The 12,326-nt window shown below is 41.3% G+C and overlaps 1 protein-coding gene across 2 annotated transcripts in view; it reads left to right on the top strand.

Moving 5' to 3' along the window:
- The window catches only part of ccdc186 (coiled-coil domain-containing protein 186), a 35,517-nt gene extending 30,981 nt beyond the window's left edge, over nt 1-4,536 (top strand). For both annotated transcript variants that reach the window (XM_071920328.2, XM_071920329.2), the window contains one exon: nt 1,180-4,536. In XM_071920328.2, coding sequence (XP_071776429.2) covers nt 1,180-1,263 — 84 coding nt within the window. In that variant the 3' untranslated portion in view covers nt 1,264-4,536. The remainder of the gene's footprint in view (nt 1-1,179) is intronic.
- The last annotated feature ends 7,790 nt before the right edge of the window (nt 4,537-12,326 follow it).

The raw sequence follows: 12,326 nt of genomic DNA, 5'->3' as shown, positions 1-12,326 counted from the left end.
AAAACACTCAACTCGGGCACAATAAGATAACAGTAAAACAGAAACTTTGACAAAACCAAATTAAGGCTTCGTGTTTATTGCGATGGATAATGCAGCTTGGGCAATTTTCAAGTTGTTTTTCATATTGCACAAGAATGAATGGCACAAACTTAGAAAAAACATTGGTATTATCCTTCGTATTACTATTTTGTTAATGTTTTTTAAAGACTTTCTCCACAAATATACTACTGTTACCGCTGTTACTGCTGTTTATCAATTAGAAGGTATATTCCGCTAGGACACCACTTCTTCTGCTATTGAGATGTAACAAAAGTTTGTGATACAAATTTTGCGATACAAAAATTACACAATATGCATTGTGCAGTTTTTAAAAGCTTTTTTCACCATTTCAGCTGTGGTCTAATATTTAAGAAATGACATTCAGAATGGTCTTTTCTCTTTTGCATTGTTTGAACACGAGAGAGTTCAAGGCTGGCATGTTTTAGCTGGGGTCATCACACTCCCGGTGAGCCCAGCTGAACTCACTGCTGTGTAGGCGTATAGGCAACAAAATGGACTCAGACGAAACTGAAATCTGAAGTCTGTTGTGTGGCAGTGTTTTGGGTTTCCATTCCAATTAAAGAAAACGACAACAAGACCAGTAACAAGACAAAGACTGTTAGCAGGTATTGTAAGAGAGCCTTGCCTTACAGGAAACACTAGTAGCATGCTGCACCTTGTACAACGTCACCATGAAAAACTCCAGTTGCCAGTATATGATTAAATATTGAATTTGAGTCTGAAATATGGTTTCACAGGTCTTATAAACGTAGAAGTTTCTCTATGCACTACTTTTCTAGTGAGAAATTTCCTACTTTACAGATTTTTTTCTTTTTTTTTAACCCAGTACACTTATTCGTGGATGAAAAAAGATCTTAAAAAGTTTGTATTTAATTTACAGAAACATGTAGTCACCCTTTTTGTGGTTTGCACTTTTGTTTTTGTTTTCCCGCAGGCATACAAATGGCTTTTTTCACTCCATTCAGATTTTGCTCAAAATATTGTGATAATATTGAACTGTGAACCCGGTATTGTATGCTGAACTGACCTGTTAGTTGAATATGGTTACTGTTATACCCCTACTATTTACCCTTTTTAAAGATGGGTATTCCACTAAAACACTCCTTTCTCTGTTTATAGGAGAACCTCCAGACGCTAGGGGCAGAGATCGAGAGACTTATAAAGCAGCAAAGAGATTCTGGGGACGGACTAAGGAGGAAGTGACACGACCAAGTCACAAGGAGGAGGAAGTGAAGGACCAAGAACTGTTTGGGGAGTCTCCAACCCACCATTTTTGATTGGATAGCAAGACTTGAGATAAACACACACACACACACACACACCATATACTCCAACATATGAAGGAGCGATTTGAATGTTGTAAGTGCCAGTAGCACCTCAGGCTGCTTTTTGGAGAACCTCTTGAACTCAGTGTCTGTCCAATCGGGGAAGGTGTCTTGATTTACTTGAACTGACACTCATCCATCCACATTATTCCACCACCCTTTCTTACCCCAACACATCCTCGCTGATCTTCTGGCCAGTGTCCTGAGCCCTGCCAAGATACCGCCCCCTGTGCCAGTGCTTCAAGCTTAAATTTCTGACTGCCTTTTCAACTAATTGACTGGAGATGCCATAATTATGAATGTATAGCAAATTCTACCCAGGAAAATGGTCAAAACTACAAAACTCTCCTTGCCAATGGTTTGCCAATGACATCTTCCCATAAAAATGGGAAAAGCAAAAGACTTGGTACATTTATAAATTCTGTCTTCTAATGCACTTTTTCATTTTACACACTTTCAGCAACAGTTCTCCCCAACTCAGAGTAAATTGAGAGCATCACTGATAGGCAAACGCCAACAAAGTTCATTGCCCAACTTGTGTTGCCTCAGCATGCTGTCTCTACTTCTCTCCTACTAATCCGTCTGCCAAAAAGCCAAATGTATTTTTGAAAGACTGCTAGAACTTCAACTGAATACACAGCACTCCCTCTGTGAAGCAAAAGTAAAAAACAGATCTGCAGTCAACAGTCAGCTGGCTTGCGGAAACCCTATGTGCCACCTACGCATTTTTCTCCATCTTTTGCCCTGCAAAGCACTTAAGACCAAGCTGGTGAAGCAAGTTGCTTCAGCATCAGCAGACCAACCCATCTGTGTGACACCGGTGTTAGAGTTAAGAGAGTAAGTAGACCGTGTCTTTACAAAGTTCCCCAGTTTGTGCATTTTCGATGCAGCCAACAGCACTATGTTGTCGATGTGGAAGTATCCTACTCTTAAATTGTATAAAATTGAAGAAAATCTATGACAGATATTAATATCAAGCTAAGGTTTAAATGTAGAGCTGGTCTTTAGTTGGTCCATTTTGAATGTGATTTTAATTTATTTTGTATCCGGTTTTTTTTGGCTCAAAATTGAATTATTTTAACATGTCTTTAGTTTTCCACTTTTTTTCTATTATGTCTGCTCTCTTAAGAAATCTTTCTTTTTAGAATTTTGGTTCTTTGTGTTATTTTAGAGTAATCTTTCAGTGAATACCTTGACATTTTGGATATAAGGTTTTGCTCCTGTCAGTTTATTAGCACCAGATGAAATGTTTTCAGCAACAACTGCTCTTCATCAGACTTGAACGTCTAAAGATGTTCGTATTCCAGGTTCCCTAAAAGTGGCTTGTTAGCATCATTAGCATTCCTTATTTTAAACAAAATAGAGAGCTGCTAACTTTGTAGATGCTTTCTCTGCACAATGTCGCAAGTATCTGGTGAAGAAAAATGACAAAAACTAAAAATGTTAAGGTATTCCTATCACACTCCTTATTTCTTGTTTTAGTGTCACTGAGTCCCTAACGCTCTAACTGAAGTAAATCTAGTGTCAAAGAATCAGAGGGACAACAGCCCAGTTTTCCTGACTCAGTAGCTGTAGCTCAGGAGAGCCATTGGAGAAGGAACCTATGGAAATATAGCCAGGGAAAAAGTGCAATGCCATTGCTCTCATTGATTTTTGTTTTCTTGTCTTTTTGATCTGTTCTGAATGTGTTAGTGCGCCAATATACTGTATGTATGCATTTGTACATGTCTGCTTTTATGCTTGCTTATGTGCAACATGCGACTGTGCTGGTGCTTTACATATTTAGAAGTGTCTACATTTGTGTGAGTGTGTGTGTGTGTGGGTGTGGCTGCATGCATGCCTTTTGGAGCTGCTCAAGCTTATGTGTTTGCAGCTTGTCTGCTACATGCTCTAGCTGTCAGGGCTTAGGGTTTACCAGGCTGACCCAGAGCTGTGTGTCCGGGGGGGTAAACATCATTTACATTTAGACTGAAGTCCAACAGCCACACAAATGCACACCTGCAGTTCAGTACTCAGCTATGCTGCTTGCAGGGAACACAATAACATGTTTCTTTTCTCACACAGCTGTGTTGTCTCTAGCCTACACACACACGCACACACACAGGATGAAGGGTATAGAGCAAGCAACTAGGTAGTTGTAACGACAGCGAAGTTTGCTTGTTCTTTATTTCATCTGATTGCAGAAGACATCACACAGGATAGGCTCCCCTCTTTTTTTTCCCAATCAGAGACGGGCTTTTATGGGTCATGAATGGTTGCAGGCTGATCCCTTTCCCATACAGCCTAAGGCTATGTTGAAATGGCCCGCTACGTGAATAAAAATTAAAGCTTCCAGGATTGAGGTCATTGAGTCCTTCAAGCCTACCCCATGCTGCAGTGGGTGCTCAGCGTTTGATGCACCTCTTCCTCTCTATCCAAACTGATTGCTTTACAATGTGGGATAAGTATGTAGAAGTACAGACATCAAACTTGGAGGCTAGCCTTAGTTCATTCTCTTAGTGCATCCTTACAATGAATATTATGAGATAACCTGGATGATTACATTAATAATGAGTGAAGCTGTCTAATTGCACTTAGAGATATTTAAACACCCCAAAACATGGGCTGCTTGCTACTGGATAGGTCAAACTGTACCAGTTTGCAGGAATAGATATTTAAGTGTCAAGTTTCTGGGGCAGAAACAAAACACAACCTATGCAACCACTTGCATGGGACTTTCTAATTAATTTCAAGTGTGTTTTATGAGACAAGTTGTTATGCTACCTTTCATTTGGTAAAGATGTGTCGCCAGTAAGAATAAGAATATTTAGTGATGCAAGACTTTTGACGTTCCCACAGTCTTGAAAAGAGGCCATGCTGCAGCGTTGTGTGGATGAAGATGAATAGAACCTCGTGTTTCACTGTATATGGATATGAAGAAATGTTCAGTATGTTTGAGTGTGAAACTGTAACATTGAACGTTTGTGTTTTCTGTTGATTTTTGTTTTTCCTGCTGTGCAATGATCCTTCCTGCTCTGTTTTGTGGAATATTCAAACTGTGATTATATATACATTTGTAGATATAACATTCTGTAAAATTATCAGATGTTTTTAAAAATGCTGATTCTGGATTAAGTTTGTATATATGGTGTTTCCAGGGAATAAAAGGAGATGAGCCTCTTAGTTCCTCTTGATTGTTGTGTAGTTGTCTTAACTCATGTATTGCCGTTCCATTGACTTTTTTTTTTACATCTGTATGATACTCATTTCTGTTTTTTCAGTCACTGTGGAATGTAACATAACCCAGGTGAAATGGAGCAATTCTACAGAGAGAAATCCTCACACACACACACACACACACAAACAGCGGGAAGTAGCTCTAAGAACATAAAGTCCCAGTTCAAAAGGAGAGTCAGCAGTGCTGGAGGTCATGCACATCATGCACAACTGTCACTCAACCCAGACTGACACTCGGAGACGATTTAAGACCCGCATTAAAGGAATATTCTAAAAATTCTGGTCTGAACCAAAACAGCTGTTAACTGTGAACTTTCCTTGACCCGTGTTCTACAACCTATTATTATAGTAAACTATGTTTACTAGGATACATGACTAAGAGACACATCCTTGTTTAACCAAGCTAGTTTGCTAAGAACAAAGGGAAGGAGGTTTACAGACACACATGCACACCTGGGAGCCGCCCAGCACAGCCACAGTCTTCTCCACTGGAGCAGTTTGGGGTTTGATGTTTTCCTCAAGTTCCTTGTCTCGTTGGCTATGGTTACAGTTGTCCTTTCAGTGCGACTAACATTTTAGTGACGGGTCTGGACGTATAAAAACTTGATTTTGCAATGCTCGCATTGCTAACGGACCTTCAAAACTAGATATGGAAGTGGTCAGGCTCACACTGCGATAGGAATTCTGTATAGTCTGGATGCAATCCACAATACACCTTGACATTTGGTTTAGATCGAGATTGGTCGTTTTGCATGAATGACACTCATGGGAAAAGCAATTTGTCAACAAAGAATTTCCATAGTTGGCCTACAAATCTGCACATCTCAGAACTGTCAATCATTGTAGTAACTAGTCAGAGCACTCAGCAGATATTGCGACTATTCCAGTGATTTTATGCATTTTTCTCTGGACTACTCCCTTTTTAAGCAGCCATCCGAATCTCACAAATCATCTGTCACATCATCTTTCAATTTTCAATTTTCATCAAAATAATGGATCAATAAACAGGAAAACAAGAAATTTGTTTTCTTTGATATTCTGCTCACCCAGGTGAAATTTCTCATTTTCTCTGCTTTCCAGCAGCACTGGGACATGGCAGGTTCAAGGATCCCATTCAGGCCCATGGTTACTGACAGGCTATTGTTAGCTCACTGATAACAGATTCTCCTATCAGCCTAGATGACCACCCTTGAATTCATAAAGCATTGCCCATGCCCCTTTGACACGGCAACCATGACAATAGCACTCGGAGTGTAGAGATAAACTCTCTCTCCTTGTCAGTCTATTTCTGTTTGCCGCAATCCATCCAAACACAGGCACACTTATACTTGTACCATAAAGATAAAAGCATTTGAATATGAATGGGTCTTAATAATATAATAATGACTATCATTACATTCTGCTTATTTTCATTTCATTTCAGTGTTGTGTAATTCTACTTTAATCACTGGCAATCACCATTGGTCAGTCTGTTTTTAATTAGTGTCTATAATTGATCTCATCACTTACGTACAGAAATACAGTCACTTTCTATAAATATTCATGTATCCATCTGGTCCATCATGTTATTAGAGAGCCCTCTTATCTATCAAACCTCTCAGTAGCAGTTTGTTCCTATGCCATGCTCCTGCTTGGACCCGAACAGATGCTTCACGTCAGGTTCTAAGATGGGGTTTGAGAGGAGGCATCCCTGCTTGCTCAGTCTTCTCTCCCCAAGCAGCAATATTGTTGCAATGCAGTGACACACTCATTAACTATACTAGAGAAATGGTATTCTATGGGGGTCAGCGGTCATGATGCAAAAGCAATTGGCTTCGCTACATTGTTCTGTAGCAGAAACTGTTCCGACTGCCTCGGTAGACGCCTCAAAACTCACAATGGTAGGGCTGCCAGGAACAAAGTGGGAAAGCACAGGAGGCGAGGTGAGCTGGGCCTTCAGGGTGAGGAAGGCTTCTGGAGTCCAGTTTCATGGTTCCTCCTCCTTGATGAGCCGGTGGAGAGGTCCTGTGGTCAGTGAGCACTGGGATCTAGTGGACCGCAGTGACGTTTGACTGGAGGGACGCAACAACCTTGGCAGTCAGGGTGAAAACCACAAAGTCAATGGCCGAGCCTGCAAAGGGCTCAGGTTGCCCCCCCAGAGGGCCTTGAACACTGTGAAACTGCTTCTCATGGGTGTGCATGTCCATCAGCCATGAACCACAATGTTATCAAGAAAGTCCTGGGATTCCAGGCGGATTTGTTAACATGACTTCTCGAAAGCAGCGTCTTTCAAAGGGGCTGGGGGGACACACAAAGGCCAAATGGCCTACGTCTCTATCTGAAAATGCCTCCATGTGTGACAAAGGCTGACAGGCACCTGAAAATAACTCTGACACATATCTAGCTTTGTGAATACTGTGGAGCCATGGAACTGTGCAACGGTCAGCGCTTCACAGGAGGGGATGCGGTCTAACTGTGATGACAGCCTTGTTGGCCTAGAGCATGTCCACACAGACCCAGCTTGTCCTCTTCTCAGCAGAGACCATGTTAGAGATCCAGGTGGTGTTAGCAGGATCAATAACACCTGCCTCCAGCAGTGAGGTCATCTTTGGTAACAGCATCCTTCAGGGTGAGAGAGGAAGAGTTGTATGACTGATGACACCTGCCACAAGAGTTGTATGACTGATGACACCTCTGGGTTGATGAGTAATGGCTGTGAGGAAACCCAGTCCGTTGAAGAGCGCTGACCATATCTGCTGCTGCGTGTAGGTGACCTGTAGGACGGTCTGTCCACTGTCATCCTGTATACTAAATCACAGGGCATCAAGAAGGACCGCAGGAAGACTATCGGTCTCTGAGGCGTCAGCTCATGGGGATCCAAGAATAAGAACAACAAAAAGGTCACGGCCCATGAGGTTCGATCCTCTCCTCTCAATGTGGAGCAAAAATGAACGTAGGCTTTTGGAGCCTTCGTGCATCAAAATAGGGACTTTGCCAAAAATGTCTATCTTGGAGCCATTGTAAGCTGTGAAAAGGACAGAGGGTGGGAGCAGTCATCAGTGAGAGAACTTAGTGTAAGTGCTCAGGTTAAGTAGAGATGTGCCACATTTTGCTCACACTGGTGGAGACTCTTGTGATCCCAGTGGAGACAATTTGACCTTAGTGCATTTGTTGCGGTGAGGTGCTGATCAGCACACCTCTGCAAAGTGCTGAAGCATCAAGCAGTTTTTTGCATATGTGCCCTTGGCTGGGCAGTTAGGAGACCTTGTTGGGTGTGAGTTGGACCCACAAGGGGCCAACCTCTACACTAGGGGCCATTTGGAGTTGCTGTGTGAAAGTGTTTGCTGGTTGAGCCCGCTGTGCTGTTTTATCAGCCAGCAAAGTGGAGCACTCCAAGGCAGCTTCGACTTGCATTGCAATAGTCACAGATTCATCCAGTGTCAAATTCTCAGATTGCAAAAGCAGTTTTTCCCCTCAAGGTATCGAGCTAAGCTCCCCGACCAGTCCCCTTTGTGACCCTGCAATGGCTAATCTGATTTTAGCTCAATATTCACACTAATATATTTTCTGTAGTGATGCATAAATCGTCACTGTCCAATGAAAACCTTGTATCTCCAAAATGTCAGCTTTTCAGGAAATGAGAAAAACAGCCTTGTTTTTGGCTTGACCACCATGCATTTTTGAGTTTATCCAATGGGTTTTGAAAAGGTTTCATAAGACCAAGCGTAGTAGAATTTTCTCAACCCATAGAGGAGCATGAAATATGAAACTGAAGTTAAAACCTGAAAATCACCAAGATAAGAGTTTTTCGCAGGAGCAGGGGCTATCCACCAGTTTTTAATTGGTCAAAACCGCGCGGAGCTGGCTGCGGATTTCAATGACAATGTCTGGGTCACTAAACTGGCGTATCTGGCAGACGTTTTCTCAGAGTTGAACAGACTGAACGGTTCTATGCAGGACCGCAATACACCTGGCATTCAGCTGTATGACAAGATGGAAGGCTTTCTGAAGAAAACAAAAAGATGGAGAGAGCGAATCAGGGGAGGTAACATTTCCATGTTTCCGTCAATGGAGGAGTTGGCTGATTCTGCGGTGCTCTCGCCTGACGTGAAACCAAGGGCGGATATTTCATTTCACTGTTGGGGGGACAATAAACAGAAAAATTTCTCAAGAGCAATTCCTGAAGGGGACACCAAAGGTGCCGCCAAAAGTACTGTTGTACTAAATGTATATAGAGGTCCATTATGAAACATTTCCATAAGCACTTCATTCCTTTCTTATGAAGATTTTATCAAATTGCCTTTGATATTACTGGGGTCTTTCTACTTGGCGTTTCGGTGCACTGAAAAATGATCGGATGTCTGTTTTTCTTTTCTCTGCCATTTTAACTGACCTGGCTGGCTGATAAATACACACACACACACACACACACACACACACACACACACACACACACACACACACACACACAGCATGCAGGTTATTTACAGTAGTAGGTGAGATGCAACACCCATTAACTGAACTAAAGCTAATATATGCCTAATTAGATTTAGTTTTCCCGAAAAAGCAGATCTTTAATGTTTTGCTGTCAATGTGTAAAAGTCCAGAATGCTGTGAAGCCTGCCAGAAACTTACTTCAGGGTCTTTTTTAAGAATTAAGTCTTCATTTATTTCCAAAATTATAAACAAAATTACATAGTGGCAGCCATTTTACATGCAGTAAGAAAAAAAGAATATACTTAGAACCTAATTACGTAGGGTAAGTTAATCTTAAATAGCCTATTATATTATAGAAATATTACTGTTACCATCTACAAAAGATAATTTTGGTATGAAAACCCGCATTTTAATTTAACCAAGTATCCTGTATCATAAATACATGTCTGGCATTTGTAACAAACCAAACCGCTTGAAAATCGGTCGAAAATTCAGTGAGTTATGAGGATTTTAATTGTGGATAGACCTCCTGCCTCCATAGACGTACATGCATTAGGAGACGCGGCTCCGTACCAACACGCTGACGCACAAGATTCAACCGCGAGGTAATGGAGCGAACAAAATGTAGTCTGGTTACAATTGTGAATGTGTTTTATTCTATTGAGTGGTAGAAGTAAAGAAAAATGTCTGACACATCCTTTGTTTTAAGTTAACCTTTGCGAAGCAGCTACTTACTGGAGGTCTGCCACCACTGACACACTTCCAGAGATGCCTCTATAATTAGCACAAGTGCTTTCAATGCATATTATTATATTATTTAAAATCATATAGTTATGTTTACAATGATATATTGAGGGGGACAACTCTCTGTTTTTCCCAGGAAGGGGGGGTCCGGACCCCCCTGTCCCCCCCGTAATTTCCGCCCATGCGTGAAACGCGCAATTGTTGGACACTTGGAGGCACTCGAAAGTCAATTTGAAAAATACTTTTCTGAGGCTGAGTCCTGGAGAAGGGACAAGACATGGATACAGTTTCCATTCAAACACAATGCATCGGACGGCTCAAACTTGACAGCCTCTGAGGAAGATCAGCTGATCGACCTATCCACAGACAGTACGCACAAGAGTGTGTATGAGTCAAGGCCTCTCATCCAGTTCTGGATCTATTGCCAGAAAGCCTTCCATCAGCCTACAGCAAAGGCAATGGTGAGCCTTTTGCCTTTTGCAACAACTTATCTTTGTGAAAGTGGATTCTCCTCCCTCACCTACCTGAAGAGTAAATACCGTTCAAGACTGCAGCCTGAGGATGATGTGATGCTCTGCCTGACAACCTCCATCTCCCCCAGAATAGACAAGCTGTGTGCCACTCACCAGGGTCAGTCATCTCACTGAGGTAGGCCTGTGTCATCCTGAAGCTAAAGTTAAGCTAAATGTTTCATTGTAAAAAAAAAAAAAAAAAAGTATAAGCCTCAATCTATAATAATAATAATAATAATCATCATCATCATCAATAATAATTATGTATAAACGTTTTAGCAACCGTAAGCATAATAACTGAGTATATAAATAGGTTAATAAGGGATTATAAATATGTTATTATAGGCCAATTTTTTTTTTTTTAATCTAGGGGGTCCCTGCTCTGTTTTTCTATCGACCAAGGGGTCCTTGGGCTGAAAAAGGTTGAAGACCCCTGGCTTATGCTACTGCAGCCTTGTTGCAAGTGCAAGTGTGTGTAATAGGAGGTACACAGTAGTCATGCATATGTGCTATGCTCAGTTGCTTAGTTAATGTGCATCTAAGTATTTGTTTTTATCTGCATCCATTCATGCTAAATGATAGGTGAATACAAATGCTTAACATGACTGACTACATTTGCCTTAGCATTAGGTGAGCCACAGTCACAGCAAGCCAAAGCAACAGATGGAGAGCACTGTGTGCCAAGTTCACACGGGAATCCAAAACAGATGGACACAAGTAGCGTAGCACCTGCTCTCACACTACACCTCACCACTCTCAGCATGAAACGGAGTGGAAAAATTACAGGAGAATTTTAGCTTATAGGGTTAACTGCTTTTATCAGCAAATATAAGTTGAATTTTATCAGTGTTTTGCATTGGACACTCCGTCTCACAGAGGTTCCACATGTTCAGGCATGCTGTTATTTATACCCTGATCGACTTCTTCAAGCTCTGCAACGTTTCCTTTGTTTTTGAATAAGGTGACCAGCTAATGCCCAGTCTAAAGACTTGTCCATTATCCTGAATGCAATGTTTTTACAAAACTTGGCATCAATTCCACCATAGCATTTGAGAAAATGAGAAAATTGTTAAGACTCATGAAAAAATTCAATGTTATGGATGTTTTTAATTCCCTCTTTGATTATGAATCTGATGTAATGATGTTGGTGTTGGTCTCTAACCAAGTACAGATGGCAGTAGGAGGCGGTTGGCATAGACGATATTCTGGAAGAGAGGAGATCCGATCCATTTTCTTTCTGTCTGCAATAACTGAATGAAACCCTACACCTGTTGTTTGAGTGCAGTGTTGTTGAGAGACTGTCTGATAGGGAGGCTCTGTAAGTTAAATCACAGGGATGAATGTGTGTCATTTAGGGCATCTTTTAATGTCCTATTAATAAAATATCAGTGAAAATAAGTGTACATACAACTCTGAACTATCTTGAACTGTGATTTTGGCCCACTCTTCAAGAAGGAAAGCCTCCAGCTCTTTGAGGGATGAAGAGGCGGAAGTCTACTTTGCACTCTGCACTCCACAACTTCCCATAAATATTCAGTGATGTTCAGATCTGGTGATTACGTTTGACTTCATCCGCAAGTTCATAAAACCATTTCTGAATTGGTTTAGCAGTATATGGGGGCATTGTTGTCTGGAAACATCATGAGGGAACAACGTTTGCACCATAGGGTGCACATGGTTTTGTAAAATGGCCTCATATTCCTTGGCTGTTATACAAGTTAATGTCTCCCACGAGATGGATGCACACATCATTACAGAACAACCATCATGTTTGTTGGTTGAAGGCCTGTAGGACAAATGGAGAAAAACGACTCTTCAGATCATATTACTTTTTTCCATTGCTCAGGGCTCCAGGTTTTGAGCTTCTTACACCAGGTTATGCATCTTTGTGCGCTGGTCGTATATACAAGCAGTTTCTGAATGGCAGCCCTGCTATAAATACCAGCTTTGTGAGGCTCACAATGTAGGAGTTTATGTTGACTTTGTCACAGAGGTGATGATTGAATTCTGTGGTAATTTAGAGGTCGAGTTTTGTGGTTTTTAGCAACTATCC

This window comes from Centroberyx gerrardi, chromosome 20 (assembly GCF_048128805.1).
Source record: "Centroberyx gerrardi isolate f3 chromosome 20, fCenGer3.hap1.cur.20231027, whole genome shotgun sequence".
Taxonomy (NCBI): domain Eukaryota; kingdom Metazoa; phylum Chordata; class Actinopteri; order Beryciformes; family Berycidae; genus Centroberyx; species Centroberyx gerrardi.
Note: the sequence above shows the minus strand (reverse complement) of the source record. Positions and strands in the feature narration are given on the sequence as shown.